This window comes from Tiliqua scincoides, chromosome 1, assembly GCF_035046505.1.
Source record: "Tiliqua scincoides isolate rTilSci1 chromosome 1, rTilSci1.hap2, whole genome shotgun sequence".
In the NCBI taxonomy this organism is placed as follows: Eukaryota; Metazoa; Chordata; class Lepidosauria; order Squamata; family Scincidae; genus Tiliqua; species Tiliqua scincoides.
In genome coordinates, this window is record NC_089821.1 from 130,052,091 (window position 1) to 130,070,012 (window position 17,922).

General features: G+C 42.5%; 1 protein-coding gene across 7 annotated transcripts in view; it reads right to left on the bottom strand.

Moving 5' to 3' along the window:
• FN1 (fibronectin 1) overlaps positions 1-17,922 on the bottom strand; it is an 89,774-nt gene that overhangs the window by 33,274 nt on the left and 38,578 nt on the right. For all 7 annotated transcript variants that reach the window (XM_066626750.1, XM_066626730.1, XM_066626720.1 and 4 more), the window contains exons 15-25: positions 16,256-16,433; positions 14,279-14,455; positions 13,347-13,475; positions 13,133-13,222; positions 12,587-12,781; positions 11,519-11,791; positions 8,618-8,884; positions 4,452-4,546; positions 4,172-4,340; positions 3,132-3,218; positions 1,984-2,175 (exon numbers count right to left, since the gene is read on the bottom strand). In XM_066626750.1, the coding sequence (XP_066482847.1) occupies positions 1,984-2,175; positions 3,132-3,218; positions 4,172-4,340; positions 4,452-4,546; positions 8,618-8,884; positions 11,519-11,791; positions 12,587-12,781; positions 13,133-13,222; positions 13,347-13,475; positions 14,279-14,455; positions 16,256-16,433 (1,852 nt within the window). The remainder of the gene's footprint in view (positions 1-1,983; positions 2,176-3,131; positions 3,219-4,171; positions 4,341-4,451; positions 4,547-8,617; positions 8,885-11,518; positions 11,792-12,586; positions 12,782-13,132; positions 13,223-13,346; positions 13,476-14,278; positions 14,456-16,255; positions 16,434-17,922) is intronic.

Below are 17,922 nucleotides of genomic sequence, written 5' to 3' on the forward strand. Positions count from 1 at the left end.
CCCTGGGAGGCCGCAGGAGGCTCGGGTAAGCGTACCCAAGCCCCTGCAACCCCCCCCCCCCCCCCACCTGCAAGAAACTCTCCAAGAGTTTGAAAACCACTGGACTAGTGATACTCACTAGGAAACTGCTCAGGGTCAAATCCATCTTAAATTGTAACAAAGTCAATTGACCAATAACTCCAGAATAGAGCCCCACCTCACCTTGTCTCTGCAGACAGGTACAGCTTTCATGCTCTCAGGGAAAGTATGTGTGTGGTCCTCCACTACTGAGGGATGGAAAGCATGAAAAAAGAGAAGCAGACCACTTGAGGGCTGCAAGGTAAGTGATTATGTATTTTATGTGGTCTGGGGTGGGTACAAAAAAAGAAGGTAGCCTCAGTAGAATATACAACTCCTAAGGGATCATTAAGGAAATAATTTAAAATATTCCAAAAGTGGTCTAGCCTTTGATGCAAAACATTGTTTTAATAAGAATCTTTCATTTCTGTAATGGAAAACCATTATTGCACAGAAATGAAGAACGTATGCATCTCCCAATAAATCACCACTTAACTCCATGGGGGTGCTTAACCATATAACCTGTAAAGAAGTGCTAAAAGACATACACATGATCCCTTTCTAGTACTTCTTTCTTTCAGAGTGTGGCATTGGGTTAAGGCCTTAATTGCTTGAGTGAACTCACACCAGTGTGTTAGAGACCCATTGGAGCAAAGACAGCCTCAGTGAAAGCACAGAAACATGTTAGCTGTGTTAAAAGCATCTGTGAAACACAGGAGCTGGAAGCCATTTTGTGGCCAAGCAAAAATAAGGCAAAATCCCATAATCACAGGCTTGGGATTTTGCAGCGCTAGTAACTACAAAACAGAAGGCTAGACTGAGACATCCCAGACTATCTTCTTCCACAACACAAGAAGGGCTTGGAATAGATTTTCATTCCTAACAGATACTTCTGTGCATACAAAGAATAGAGGTGCCTTTTATTCCAAAGCTGCAGTCATACACACACTTATCCCAGAGTAAGCTCCACCACAGGTCTTACTTCTGAATAAACATGCATAAGATGAGTTTGCATATTTTTACTGCACATGGCCCACTGAATCACCAGACTCTTTTTTATTTTTTTTTAATTTCTAGAATCCCTGATGGTTCTCTAGTGATTTTCTTCAGAAGAGAACTATTGTTGGTCAAATAGCCGAGAGACTGTTCGCATGTTACATTTTGTAGGTTTTAACCACCTAATTCCCACCTTTTGGCAAACTTGTCCAGATCTGTCACAGTTACATTCAGTGTCATGCAAAATGTAACATATGAATGTTACAGTAAGTGGATATCAATATCCATTTAACCAGGGATGCCATCTAAGGCCCTCTGAAACTGAAAAGCCTGAACTGCTCACCACTGTTCTGCAATGGCGGACCTCCCGTTATAGACGATAGGGCAAATGCCCCGGGCGCCAGCCTTTAGGACCCTGCGGACATCTTTCTGAGGCTCCCTATGGGGTCGGAAACTGTGCTTCTGTTTTTCTGGAAGCACAGTTTAAAGCCTCGGGGAAGCCTCAGGAAGCTTCCCCGACGTAGTCTATGGTCACGCAAGGCTCCAAAAGCTTCAGGTAATTGGGGGAGGGGCAGATTTGCATGGGGGTGACATCGCCATTGTGGAGGGGAGCCATTGTGGATGGCGCCATGCGCCATCGCTGGAGAGGTCCACCACTGCTGTTCTGTACCTATGCAATATAAGCCAAAGGTATAAAAAGAGTAAGGAATACTCCTTTTTGCAGCACACAGAGAAAGTAATCAACACTGTGAGCTAGAATCCTAAATAATTACTTGGAAATAAATCCAGCTGATTTCACAGGTACTCATTTATGACTAAACACAGGCTCAATGAAGAATCTTTGCTGAAGATCAAATAACTTTCCTGTGTGCAGGAAGTCTGCAGAACTCTGTCCTATGATGATTCTCGAATCTGATGCTCAATTCTTACCTTGTGTGATTGTTTCAGAGATGGGCAAGCTCTCCTGGTTGCCTTTGACTGTGTACACACTGACATTGTACTCCACACCTGGACTCAGGTTTTCAACAGTGAGGGTGGTCTGGTCCTCATTAACCACTTCGTCAAGAGTGTAGCCTTGCTGTCCATATGTAGGGATACTAGTAATTCTGTATCCAGTGATATCTGAAGGACAGTGATCCCATGGATAAGATAACACAAACAGTACTGTCTTAGCTAGAAATATAGCTAATCTTAACACTGAGAAACCTGACAACAAGAATTAACTGTAACCAGCATATCACAGAAGGTGGCAAAGGCTGACAAGGTAAATGAACCAAAGATTAACTGAGACAAGTTTGCTAAAAACATACACATTCCTCAGTGCGTATCAGGCAAGGCACTTTGACAATGTGACCAAATGTTGGTGCACGTGTGCCCAGATACGTGCTTTTATACAGTTACCTGTCAGAACCTGGAAAAAAGCAGGGGTTATTTCATTCTATAACTCCATTAACAGTCTATATTTTGTAAGCACTTTTTTTCTTTTTTTGAAGAAAGCTATTCTGGTCAATGTGAAGATGTGATATTAAATTGGTGAATAATTTGAGTGAGATAATTATTTCCATTGACAAACATGGTTATTTTTATGCTGTCACAAAACCTACTGAAGGGTTTTGCTATAAATTCTTAAAAATCAATAGGATATTTCAGGAGGGCTGAAGGCAATCTTCAACGTCTTTTGAAAACTCATTGATTTTCAAGATAAGCAAGGTATTAAGTACTGTGTCTTCCAGAAATTTTAGGTTTTGTGTCACATAGCAGGTTGTGTTTCAAAATAATCACAAAAACATATACAGTAGTTAAAAACATTGGAAAGAAGACATATCACCAGTTCCAAAGTTAATTTTCCATTATATTAGGAAGAAGCATTTCAGTGGGCAAATCTGTTTCATCACTGAGATGCTCGACCAAAGTGAAGTCTCCTCTTCTCAGGTTACCTCTACACCAGAAATTACTCAAATTCTGAATATATTTACAATAATAATGTCACAGCACAGTATGAACTGTCAGGTGAGCTGCTGTAACTAAACAAGAAATGAGCAGAGATTCTGGGGCCACTCATGGTCAGGTTTCAATACCTGGAGTTGTACTTCTTTCCCAAGTGACAGTGAGAATTCCTGTTTCAGGGTTGGAATCAAAATGAAGGCTGGTTGGCGGTGACAGTGCTGTGACAAACAAAAGTAGTATTTTAACATTTTTTAAAGAAATACAGCAATAACAGGTGTGTGTTAAACATATAAAACCTGAACTCAGAAAGACTCAATAGCTGTTCTTCAGACATTCAGCATTTCTCTGTACCAATGACTGTGAGTCAGCCTGCTAAATTCACGCTGTCTTTTGTGCTAACCGATATGCTCATTTCTCTAACAGCATGCAATACAGCCTAGGTGCTGACTTTCAATCTTGTATGATCCAATTTTATTTTCCAACAATACTATGAAAATACTAATACAAAGTATTACATACTTTATCATTGCAAAACAGGATGGTTTAACGCTGTAACAGTGTGTTGTAGTGAGTAGTATATTAGGCTTTGAGAATGGAGACCAAGATTCAAATCTCTGCTCAGTCATGACATTTGTGGCGTAACCTTGGGCCCATCATTATCTCTCAGGTTAACCACCCCCACAGGACTGTTGTGAGGATAAAAGGAGAACTATATATGCCTGAAAGCCTTGGAGAATGGTGAGAAAAAATGTAACATGCTGCATAACTAATTTATATTATTCTGAGGAGACTCTCTTGAATAAAACTATATTGCTGAATCAGGGTCACCTTGTCCAGAATTCTTTGTAACTAACAGACATTACGTAGTGTATTAGAAACTGGTGAGTAGAAAGGTCTGTCTTGTTCCTGAAGATAATCTCCAAGCAAACAGAAATGAGATTACTTGCCCTCACTGTGAAATGACTTGCCACGTGAATTCCACTCCCCTCCCCGCCACTCCCTATTCTCTTGGTTAAATCAATCATTTGTCTGATTTATTTCACTAATCTTGTTGACTTCAGTGGGAGTACTCCAGAATAAATTACTTGTGATCTTTGACCTCAGAAAAGTATTGAGCATTACAATATAATAAACAAGATATACAAAACAGTAAACAGTAAATGAGTCATACGGGTAACGACGGTTTTGGTGATTGGAGCCTCTGTCTCTTCACCATCTGTGAGAACTGAGATGCTGTAGGTGTATTCCACTCCAGGAGTCAGACCAGATATAACAATGCTTCCAGATTCAGAGGTGACCTCCCTTGGGGCTTCCCCACCTTGGCTTGGACGCACACCCAGCTACAGCAGAAAAGTAATCAGAAAACATTCACTACTAACCAAGGCTCTGATTAAGTGAGACACAAAATATTAAGGATGGGTGGGAAGGATGGAAACAGAGTACTTCCCTACCTTGAAACCAATTCTTGGTGCAGGTGTCCAAGTAATAACAATAGATGTCTCTGTCACTTCTGTGTTATACTGGGGAACTGAGCCCCTGCGTTGCACTATGAAAATGACATGACAAATGGAATGACCATTTAACACTATCAAGACACAGAGATACCAGTATACGACAGACTGCCTTTTATACTTAAAATGAATCCTAACATAATATCAGATAAGTCTCATATATGTGACTTTCGCATCAATTTTTAATATGTGAAGTTGTAGCTTCAGTGTATATAACTATAGCTAGAAGTTTCCCTGACAGCTTCCTTCTACAGAGTCTCAGTGAATTTGGGCCTCTTGAAAGGCCTCTTGAAAGGCTAAGGCGTTTGGGCCTCTTCAGCCTAGAAAAGAGACGCTTGAGGGGGGACATGATTGAGACATACAAAATTATGCAGGGGATGGACAGAGTGGATAGGGAGATGCTCTTTACACTCTCACATAATACCAGAACCAGGGGACATCCACTAAAATTGAGTGTTGGGCGGGTTAGGACAGACAAAAGAAAATATTTCTTTACTCAGCGCGTGGTCAGTCTGTGGAACTCCTTGCCACAGGATGTGGTGCTGGCGTCTAGCCTAGACGCCTTTAAAAGGGGATTGGACGAGTTTCTGGAGGAAAAATCCATTATGGGGTACAAGCCATGATGTGTATGCGCAACCTCCTGATTTTAGGAATGGGTTATGTCAGAATGCCAGACGCAAGGGAGGGCACCAGGATGAGGTCTCTTCTTATCTGGTGTGCTCCCTGGGGCATTTGGTGGGCCGCTGTGAGATACAGGAAGCTGGACTAGATGGGCCTATGGCCTGATCCAGTGGGGCTGTTCTTATGTTCTTATGTTCTTATGAATTGAGCTCAGCTGGTTCCTTTGCCTCATTGTGGGCTTTGATAGCTCCCCCTGGGGCTTTAAGAACTCCCCTCCTTGGTCTTACTCTTCCTGCTTCTTTACAGGTGGACATTGCTGCCACGACTTTTCTTGGCCTTTCCCCTTCCTTTCTGTGACACAAATGGCTTGTGTGGCTGGACATGGAAGCATTCCATCACCAGAGCAATGAGACCACCCCACCCCAAACCTCACTAGGCTGGGCACAATGCTCTGCAGCCAGAGCAGATACCCTGATATTAGGCATTTTGTTCCAGCTCTCTTAACTGTCAGAGCAGGCCTGGTTACTGCCATGACAACAGGGCTGCCTTTCTTTTCTATTGCCCACAGTTGTGGGCAGGCTGGGGCAGAGCTGGATCCTGGTGTGGGGCCAGGATCCAGCACTTAGACCAGATCCTTACCCCACTCCCGGGCAACCTGGTGCAGCTCTAGGCTGCTTGGATCTGTGCCTCCTCTCTAGATAGTACAGATCTGAATAGCCCCACTGGGGCTTCTGTGGAGTTACCCGGGGTAAGGGGAAAACAGTCCCCTTGCCCCAGGCTGATCCGCAGGCAGCCCCAACCCTGCTCTGGACACAGCTAGCCTGCCCATCCCAGTGCGGGATACGATTGGGCTGTATTCCCTACTACTAAATAAAATGTTGCTGATTTGAATTAGAATCCTCAACTAGTTGCATCAGAGGCTTGGTCTGCCTCTGACAATTATGCACCTGACAATTGTGCAGCTGCAGCACTGAAATGCTCCAATCAAATATGCTGAAGATGAAACTCCACAGTAAGTGCAGTGTACCACCAGTTGGAGTAGAAAACTGTGCTTACCTGTAGGAATCAAGGGCTACATTTTAAAAACCAGTAATAATTTTCAAGTGGTCAAACTGTTACTCAGTGAAACCCCAATAATATAGTTAATGTATACGCTCCTCCCAGCCAGAATAATTCTGACCTCTTTCAGTTCTGGAGTTCTTTGGCCATACTGGCCGAGGAATTGGAGGAAGTTTTTCCAACAACTGAGTGCTTATTTGCCGAGATATGAATGCCAGGGTTGGCAACGTGGACGTAGTTTTCTTTAAAGCCCTAGATATTGACATGGAGGCCTCCTTCTTGGACACCTTAATTTTGGATAGAAGCTCCAAGGACAAACATTATAACATAGCAGGTATTCAGATTACCAATTTCTGTGTTAAATTCAGTAAAATTTGGCTGAATGGGCTTGCTGAATTTAGCAACTCGGGTGAATTCACATTTGCCTCAGCCAAGGGTTACAGTGTGATTGACTATTTCTTGATTGCTTCCACCTTAAGGCCTAATGTAATGGAGTTCACAGTTGAGGATTTTATAATGAGTGACCATTTCCCACTACTCCTAAAGAAAAGCATGAGTGGAGGCCGGTCTCAGTCTTCTGACACTGGCGGGGCCATCTATGAATTCTGTCAAAAAGTCTTTTGGAATAATCTTACCAGCTAAAAGGCAAGGAAGTTATTACAATCTGAGATCTGCCTAAATTATAGAACACATATGATGAGGGAATCAGACCCCCTGGAAGCGATCAAAATCTATGAGGCACTAATTACCTATCTCTCACTTTCCTTAATCCCTAAACCTGAAAGTGAGACCAATAGAAAGAATTCAAAGCCATCTTCTTGGTTTGATAGTGACTGTGTGAAGCTTAAAAACCAGGTATGGAAGGTTTATCATCAGTTCATCATCATTATCATCATCAACTTTCTGGGGAAGTTACGATCCCAGATATATATTTTGCTATTAAAAATCAATTAAGACAGCTGATTCAAGGAAATAAACAGAGATATGCTCTTGCGCAATGGGAAAAGTTAATAGCAGCAGTTAACCATAAAAACTCCAAACAGTTTTGGTCCATAGTGACAGGGTTCCTCCGGAAACCCAATCCCACTCCAATGGTCATTTCCCCTCAAACCTGGTGTTTTTATTACACTTCTTTATTTCAGCAGGTAGGGATTGGTAATCTCACTTCTCCCAACTCAACCTTACAAGAAATGCCATTTTAGCCGCCAGTCACTTCTAAGTAAGTGAAGGAACTTATTCTCCACTCAAGGTCTGGAAAGTCACCGGGCCTAGATCTGATACTTCCTGAAGCTCTGAAAATTGAACCTGAATGGTGGGCCCCCATGCTGGCATCCTTCTTCACAATGATAGATTGAACCAGCATGATGCCGGAAGCTTGGACCAACGCGATAGTTCTGTTATTATCTGTGGAAGTTCCACACTATATCTGAGTCACAGGCCGCAATCACTCCCACCAATGCCAGATAAGAAGGACTACTGAAAAATAACTGGAAGCAACCCTGGAATATAAACAGGGACGCAATACCTAGCAACTAAGATCCAAATTAAGTTGAAATAAAATGGGATACATTGAGAGATAGCTAGTTAAGTGGTGAGGCAATCACAATATAAGAATATAAGAACAGCCCCACTGGATCAGGCCCTAGGCCCAAGTTCAGCTTCCTGTATCTCACAGTGGCCTACCAAATGCCTCAGGGAGCACACAAAACAAAACAAGAGTCCTGCATCCTGGTGCCATCCCTTGCATCTGGCATGCTGACATAGCCTTGAATATGAACCAACAATTTTCTATTTGGACTCTGGATTGTGTACAGCTCTTACACAAATGCTAAATCATTGATCACATTGGCTTATGAATGGACCACAGTTTTAGCCTCAAGCCAAAACAAGTAATTGAGGAGGGCTTGTGGGTCAAGAGCCTGTAGGTGACTGGTACCAACAGGCAAAATGGGCTTTGAAAGACATAAGAGAATTGGAAGAAAAGCTCCAAAGATGGTCATTGATGGGAGCATGTTACTTGTCATCTGCAAACCTCTCTAGGCAAAACCCACACCACTTCCAATCCCAATCTGAGATTTTTTCTTAGAGAGGAGCCTGTCATAAGCCTGGCTTCTGAAAGATTGTAGGGTCAGAGAAACAGTGACAGACTTGCCATTAAATGAAAGGGGCAAATGCCCTGGGCGCGTGCCTCTAGGACTCCGCAGAAGCCTCTCTGAGGCTCCTGACATGGTCAGAAACTGTCGGAAAAGCTTCAGGAGATTTCCCTCATGCGTCCTGGAGTCATGCGAGGCTCTATGCGCTCCAGGTAGTTGGGGGGGGTGGATTTGCGTGGGGCACCATTGTGAACCTTTGCCCCAGGGCCCAAGGCTAGGGAGGTCTGCTCCTGCAGAGAAACAATAGTCAAGACCATTGTAAGTTGTGCTTACATGTTGTAAAGACTCCTGTTTCTGGATTGCTTTGCTGGTCATCCTTGACAGCAACTAGGGAGACAGTGTACTCTGTGCCAGGCTGCAAGTTTCTCAGTGGATACTTGGAGGCTGATGGGCCCACGGTGAACTCTCTTGGTTGTCCTCCTCTTGTAAATCCCACAGTAAGTTGGTATCCTGTAATAGGGGCGCGTGGTGGCTTCCACACCACCAACACAGTCGAGTCCGTCTCATTGACAAACCTCAGGTTGGTTGGACTATCAAGTTCTGGAAAGGAAAACCAAACAATACTGTTAAATCTTATTTAGGAAAACATTGTCCTTTCAGAACATACAGGGCAAGGTCAGACTACAAGTACTATTATTGCTAATGCAACTTCTGCTTACTGTTTATTTAGAATCAACAAACTTCTAGGTACATTTGACTACCTACCACCTGATTTTCAAAACTGCCAAGTTCTGAAGCTATATTGGTCTTCAGCAAGAACTTCTCCTAGCCTTATATTTGCAATCACTATGCCTACTTATGTTATGCTTGCCAGTAAAGCTGTCTCTGCAGAAGGTGCTATTGACCTATTACCCTGACAATGATTTCCGTCAGTCTTGGTTCAGTTAGCCTCTGCTTTTTATAAAGCCTGGGAAAGACAAAACATGAACAGGACAGGCTGCTATGCTACACCATGTCAGAACACAGACTGTCCCAGCCACATGCAGTTTATTTATCTTCCAATAATTTATTTGCAATTAAGACTATAATACCACATGTGCCTCTACTCTTAGTCTGGCAAAATGTCTGCTTTGCATAGCTAAGACTCACCAGGTGTCGAAATGCATGACACAAAGTCTCATAAATTGAGGTGTGCTGATTTCTCTTACACAAGTAATTTAGAACAAATTCCTGCATACAGAAATCTAGGATGTCAGAAGGGTTCTAGCATTGTCTTTTCTCCAATATGCTTGTTTTCTACAACTAGGACTTTCATTTTTGGAGACAGAAGCATGCAATCATGTGAACCCTCTAACTCTACAATCAACCCAGGGACAACCCAGGGACCAGGTGACCATCTCAAGTGTGTTTTATTGCTCCCTTATGCATAATGTTTTTAGCTTTCACAATTAAAAAGCACTGCTCATGAAATCTACAGATCTTTCCCTTCACCCACACAACACACACAACTGGAATTTCTTTACAAGGCCACTAGTGGTCTTCAAAGTAAGCTGTGCTTGTGTTAAAATATGTACATTACACAAGCAAGGTTTTTAAACAGATGTGAAGGGCCTAAAAACTTAGAAAGGCTGAAACCGTGGGAAGACAGTTATCGCAGGGTTTTTCCTTGGGAACTCTTGTCTGAGCTCTTTTTCCCAGGAATGTCAATTACAGCATAGGATTTATGTGAATGTTTTTCAAAATGTGGTTTAGACAAAGCAATTATGGTCAAGAAAACACATATGGAAAACACAGTTCCAGACATCTTTTACTAGTTCTAGCCCGGTATATTAAAAATAGCTAGATTCAGCATTACAGATACAAAAAAAAGTATTTAGTATCTGATTCATCACTGCCTTGTACATCCTATCACCAAGCACACAATTTAAAATTGGCACAATGCGATGTTACAGTGAATTTATATCATTTTGATACTGCTTATTGATTAACAAACATTTTGCTATTTTTTAGACATTGGCTGTGACCAGGAATTCTACATCAAGGTTATTTGCATGAATATCTACAAAAGCATATGCACAGGATTCAATTCAGCAGTCCCTACTGCCAAGCTGCTTTACAGCCCAATCTAACCTTAATGTGTGTGGTGATGCAGTGGTGCCAATGCAGGCTATGCTGCATCCTGTGGGATATTTTTGGCTACTGAAGGTCTTCTCGGGGTAATGGGACATTTGACCTTTTGCCTCGGGGTAAGCCCTAGCAGCCACAATGGGTTAACTCGAACCTGTGCCAGCAGTATTGCTGGCACAAGTCTGCATTATTTCATGTAGGCGGATCAGACCTGGGAAGAGCCTTGGGATTTGGTATGCGCCTGATCCAGCCTGATTTGCCCACCCCTGCCCCCATCTCCTTCTCCACACCACCCCTGCGCTGGACTTGCCTGCTCCATTAGTCCTGTATTGCTCAACTGGTGCCAGTGGGGAGGCTCTGGCCATCCCACTGGCATCCCTAGGCTATATACTACCACAAAGTGCTCTATGGCACTTTTGCAGCAGAGTGCGCTGGTGGAATGTGTTCTGCTGGCACAAACCCCCAATAGGATTGGGCTGTTATAGTCTCATGACTTCAAAAACAGGTTTGTTTTGGTGCAATAGGAAGAACGACTGGAGGCAGCAAAAACCCACAAAAAGTGAGATTGAAAAAGATACATCTGGATTGCAGTTTGTTCTTGAAAGATAGAACTTTTGTTTATTGTAAAAATCCCGTCAGGGGTTTAGAAAAAAACCTGTCTATGAACTGCCTTGGATTAAAATCAAAGGAGCAATTCCAATGACCAAGAAAGGCAGTATATAAATAGCAGTTTATTGTTGCTGTTATTCTTCTTTTGCCCATACATACTGATGTTTGTTGAGTCATAGCTTTACTGTTGTTTCTCAAAATGTATATTATTATTATTATTATTTTTTTTTTTTACTTTTCTACACACCACCTTCCTCCAAGGAGCTCAGAGCAGTGTAAATAGCTCCTTCCCTACTTTTGTCCTCACAAAAACTCTGTGAGGTTTATGAAGCTGAAAGATAGTGACTAGCCTAACATCACGAGGAAGCTTCATGGCTGAGCAGGGGTTTAAACCTGGATCTTCCAGGTCTTTCAACTCTGTCCAACTATAATGACAACATTTCTGGCAGGATGAGATTAGAACAAAGCTATGAACAGAGATCAGGGAAATGCACTTACTAGTTGTTTGTTCTCCAGTCAGTGGTTCACTTTCTGTGCCTGGTCCTAGAGCATAGATCTTGAAAAGATAGGTTGTTCCAGGCAGGAGATTTGTGACTTCGGCAAAGGAGTACCTAGTAACAGGCAACTTCTGTCCATGTTCACCAGGGCGGTTGACTGGGATAGCTTCTACACGATAGCCTGTCACTGAGCTCTCCGAGGGAGTCCACAAGATGGTGATTTTGACATCCGTGACTTCCACAAACTGCAGATCGCTGGGAGAAGGAATCTCACCTGATCAAAGAAACATAAATGGAACATCCCTTACTGAACTGTAAAAGGCTGCATAAGCAGCAGCATGCTGTACAGAGAAAATAATAATGAATATAATTCTGACACTATAATTATCTTAACTGCTCTGTTTCAAAATCACCTTCTGGGTCGAAATGGCTGAAGTGTAAGAAAAAGTATGGTAAGAAAACTCGACATCAAAACAGAAGTCTAGATTATTCCTTTTTCAATGACCCTGGAAACTGGTTCTTCTGATTGAGCTCAGAATCTGCACCCATTCACTGAGGAGGCAGGAGAAAGACTGGCTGCAGAGAGAAACTAGATGTCTCTTACTTCCCACTGGTCTGATCTTTCTTCTAAAGAACCTGTCTCCTACTGGACCGATCAGCGTTTTGGATCACTGAAGGTCCACAACTAGGGAGAAGTGCTGATTTGCTGGCAAATGACATGGATTAGCCAGGACCTAACAGAACACTATTCCACAAGAAGAACAGATGGAAAGCAGAAAGCTTTCTTTTTCTGAACTGTTTGAAATGTATATACAAGTTGTTTGTTTGTACCTGCATATAAGTCTCTGCTAGAAACTTGCTTTTCAAACAATTACCAGAAAGTAAAAAATCACAACTGGATTTTAGATCTCATGCATGATAGTACAGAATATGGACATCCATACGTGTCAGCAATAAGATGAAATATGCACATAATAAAGTAAATGTTAGTTATGGATACAATGTGTGGGTGCATGCAAGGAAGATAAAAGTGGATTGACAAAGTTCCAGGGAATGTCTTAGCTATTACTTGTTTGTGGCACTCCTGTGGTGTTCCGCTGAATGAAGATAGGTGAGCTCTCCTGGTTCTCTTCCACGGCATAAATAGTGATATTATACTGAATTCCAGGCATCAAGTCACTGAGAGTCACAGAGGTAGCAGTTTCAGGTAGGTTGAGTTCTGTACTACTGCCTTCCACAGATGGTACATAGACAACTCGGTAACCTAGGGCCAGCCAAAAACATATGGTCAACCCAATCAGAATAAAAAACTTCCACTCAACCCTTTGCCAAAGAGGCCAGCATGATTCTCTAATCTACACTTTTATTTGTTCCTGTACACATTTTAGGAACAGGGGACAAGTAAATCTATAAAACATTCAATTGAGAGGAAAAACAAACATCACAAATGAAGTATTCCATTGTTCTGCATTAGGCAGAAAGCAAGATTCACCTCCCTTTTGCCTGAAATGTACTTTCTGAGTGAAAATGGTTTAATCATCAGCTACAAGGACATGTGTGTACCTCTTACAAATCCACTCAAGTTTAAAAATCAATATATGCAAACAAGACAGACCTGTGATAGGCGCCTGTGGTCTGATCCAGCTCACAACAATTGAAGTGTCATCAACATTTTCTACAAAGTGTTCAGAAGGAGCATCAGGTGCTAGGTAGAGAAACAACAAAGAAGAAAATCAAATGACACAAGAGGCAAAATCTAGCTTGGTAAAAGAAAAAAAAAATAGCAGGGTGCCGACCTTCCTTGTCAGGTCTTGTATGATCTAACATACCTGTGGTCTGTGAAGTTGACAGAATGAGATCTCGCTCCCCTTGTTCTGAAATCTGATAGACATTGACAATGTATTTGCGTCCCGGAAGCAAATTGGGAATATTAACTGATGTGGCGGTGCTTGGAAGATCTTTAATAAGAGGAAAAGAAAAACCAGAAAAATTTTTGAACGCCTTTTGAAGATACAAATCTTTTACTTCAAAGTGGTTATAATAGTAGAGCACTTGCATAAGGTCAACAAAGATTTATTTAAAGAATTTTTATCCCACCTTTTGTCATTAGGTGCTCAATATCATCCTCTTTAGCCAGGTCTAAAGGACCATAACTGTTGTCAAAACTATCAAGTGGCCCATCTTATTTCCCAAGTCTAGGGCAGGAATCTATGCCTAAAACTCCCAGCTTATTTGGTCTGTCTATGACAAGGCATAGACAGCATCTATGGCATTAAGGCATAGCATCTTCTCTGAAACGTTACCTAAATTTAATCCCTGACAATTTATCTACCTACAAACATGGGAATTGATTTGTTGTGCGTATTTAATTCACAAACAGTTCAAATGGATCACAGATACAAACATGTCACAGATTCTTAGGCTGCAACCCTATGCATATTTATTTAAGCAAGTATGAACTACTTCAAAGTAAAGAAGCACAGGACTGGGCTGTATAAAGCACTTTTACCCACTGGTCAGAAATCTAGGTGGGACTCTTGATCGGGCAGAAATCAAAAACAAAATTTGCCTCATAAGCTGTCTAGCCACTCAATGTAAGAATATTCAGAAATTCATTAGCTATCCTAGTGAGACTAGGATTATATATAGAAAAGATAGTGCAGGTTAGCTGCAGGAGACAAAAACAATTGGCTATAATGGAATCAATTCTATTTATGCTACCTAAGGGCATGGCACATTAGATGCAAGCAATCAAACTTACCCAGATATTTGGGCTCATCGCCCTCTTCACTCAGTTCATATTCAACACGAAAACCTGAGACACAGTCTGAAGCAGAAACCCAGGAGACCACAAAGCTATTGGCAGTGATTTCTGTGACAGATTCAGAGGCAGTCACCACAGAAGGCAGTGCTGTGGTTTCTCCTATCACCGTGACAGCTGCAAAGCAAAAATCAAGATAAAACAACTGCATTTACATGGATGAAAAACCTGCAGTTTAAGAGCCACTTCCTCATACTTATTTTTATAATTAAATTTAAATTATTTTAAAGTCAAAATTATAGCCCATTCCTAAAAGACACTACATTGCTGGAATGAGCAATATAAGGTCCTTAGTGGCTGTCGCAAAATGTAACATGCTGTTTCATGCACCTGGCCGCCGCCATCACAAGTAGTGAGAGGCTGTGGCAGCGCACCAGAAGTTTGTCTATATCTCCCAGTGCCAGTAAGTCAATGAGGGAGCAGGAATGAGGGTAGATTGAGGCCAGAAGGGGAAGGTATCAGTGGCAGCAGGGCAAGTGAACAAATGTTCCTTACTTAGAGACCTCCAGGACTGCCCCCTGCAGGATGCAGCACGTGATGTAGTAGCACAGCTGCATCAGCAGGGCAGTTTTGATTGGGCTGTTAATGGCAAAAAAAAAAGTACAACATACAGCAGTCTCCAAGCTGGAGACAATTATTTGTATCTTTGTATCTTTGTATCAATTCTTTGTGGAGTGCTGGAAAATTCTTCCCCAGCACAAATGGAGCTTATCGTTCTGCTGGGAAGCCTGTTCTCTGTACCTCCGATCAACTCCAATCTTTGTGCCAGCCAGCCATGTCTGCCCAGAAATCTGGCTACAAAGCCTGCTGGGGCAAAGGAACCCAGAAGTGGCTGCCTGGCATGAAGATTGGAGGTGATTGAAGGCGCAGAGAAGAGACTGCCCGGCAGAATGGTAAGTTCCATTTGTGCCAGGGAAAGATCCCAACAATGCCAGATCAGACCCATGGACCAGGGTTTGGCACCCACCGTGCAAAATGATACAGTTCAAAACATGAAGTACTTAAGGGAAAATACAGTAATAACAGCTGAATGGGAAGCAATACAAAATCAGCCACAACTGAGGGAAGGGCAAGTCTTCTGACTTTCAACCAAATAATTGAAATGTGCATGGGACAGATACTCTCATTTTTGGTTTTTTTTTAATGGTATAGTTTGTTGCTATATCAACAAGCTTAGAGCCCAATCCAAACCTCAGAAGGAGGTTCCATTAAAGTCAATGGAGCTTACTCCCAGCAAATTCACAGTAATGGATTAGGATATAGTAATGAATGTGGATAGGATTGTAACCTTAGGGCCCAAAACTATCCAACTTTTCAGCACCGGGGCAGCCGCAATGCAGCCCCAAAGTAAGGGAACAAATGTTCCTATACCTTGAGGAGACCTCCAAGACTACCTCCCCAACACAGGAAGCAGTGCATACCCCATAGGCACAGCAGCACTGGCATTAGAAAACTGGATAGGATTGGGCCCTTAGTTATCATTTTTGTGTAAGATTTTAAAATTTCTTTTTTACTGTACTTATTGTGAACTTGAGAATGAATAAGTGCATATACTGTAGTAGCAATAATAATAATAAACTCAAATTTTTAATAGAACCAAGTGCATAATGTAATGTCTGGATAAGAAGCCAAATTGTAGACCTATTCTTACAATTCCTGTTAAAGTTCTTCCTGTTTATAATGCTGTGATTTTAATATGCTGTTGATGTTGTTAGCTACCTTGGCCTTGTTTTAACAAAGAGGGGATACAAATAAATGCATGAATTACTATGAGCTCTAAAATCTGCCCTATTCCTATCTGATTTAGGGTCTGTGTACATCATGAACAGAAGCAAGATAAACATAGGTTAAAGCCAGCAAAGCCCATTACCTGCCCATTACACTTGGTAGATCAAGTGCATCTTGCTCATTACTTACATGAAAGTTGTGTAGTACTAGAGGTGGTAAATTCAAAACGGGTGACTTCATTTTGGCCATAATGCTGCACACTAATAAGCTGCCCCTCATAAATAACACCAGGTTTCAGGCCAGAGATGGTGTAAGAATTCAAATAGCCTGGGATAGTGGCCTCTTTCCACTTCGCTGCAGAGTTTTTCTGAAGAAAAACACATGTCGGACAGGGTAGGATGACAACTCAACAGCAGAAATCTGCACATATTATAAGAGATATACCAAATAGTTTTATTTTCTACCAAAAAAAATCTGCATAGCCTCATAGAACTATAATATGGGACAAACAGTAGTTGTATCAAGACAGTTAAATTAAATGCTGCTCTCCATATTCCCAGGTAGAAGACATCTCAAACTCAACATCCAAAGCAGAACTACATAGGAACTACTACCAGTTCCTATGGAAGATCTTTTTACCTCTAGGACAGTGGTACTCCAGCTGATGGGTTGCGACCCACCAGCTTGTGTAACAATGCCCTGTTCCTTTTAAGGGGCGGGGGCAGGGAGAAAGCAGAGAAGCAATCCCCAGGATCGCACCCCTTCAGGGAAAGAGGGCTATTTTTTACACTAAATCTGCATGCTCTCAGTGTGGGAAGCCCCACGGAGTGCTTGCAGGGTTCCCCTGGCTTCTAAATAGTGGAAGTTGCAAGTGCAATGAAACTGGAAATTCCACTACTGGTTTAATCACACTTGCAACCTTCACTACTTAGAAGCTGCAGGGAGCCCTGCAAGCGCTCCGCAGGGCTCCCACACCCCCCAGACCCTGAGGGCACATATGTTTAGTTTAAAAATAGCCCCCCTTCCCCCACAGGAGCGTGATCCCAGGCATCGCTTTGCTGCCCCCACCCCCACCCAAGGACTTACCCCAGGAGTAAAGCTCCCAGGAAGTTTGACAACCACTGCTCTAGGATATTTGAATGTGTGGGGTGTGGGACAAGCCCAGTAGGAGCGAAGCAACAGTGCAGTAGCCCTCCAACGTATCATAGTCTCCGTTCCTGGGCTTTGCAGAGTTATATCAGGCTTCCCAGATTTGCACCAGCTAAGTTGCTGGTACAAATCCAAGGAGACCCATAGGGGAGGCTGGGGTTATACTCAGCATAAGGGAATAAATATTCCTTACCCTGAGTAGACCTCCAGCCTCCTCCTACCTGTGCTTGATACAGCACAGGCCATACAGCCTGACTGTGCCAGTACAGGTTAGGATTGGGGTGCCCATTTCCAGCAGACCCTGGCATGGAGCTCCATGGCCTTACATAAGGGAGGAGGCGATAAGAGTCTACAGGGGGGCTTGGTGAGTGCAAGGCCAGGGGTAGCAGCATTACCTGCAGACACTACACAATACCAGAGAATAAACAACTAATGGAGAGTAATCATTACCAGAGAGTAATCATCAGTAAAATCATATATGTATCTCCATTACCTCCATTACCTCAGTAATGCATTACCTCAGTAAGCAGGCTGATCCATTTTACTGCACTGTGCTGAGGCAGTTTCATTTCCACAGCACAACAAAATAGCTACCATCATCTCAGGTACCATAGTAATGAGAATATGTTCCTTTGTTCCCAATCAACTTTTACACCACTGTTCACAGCCCCCCCCCCCAATTCACCAAGGAGAGAGGCCTTTTGAAA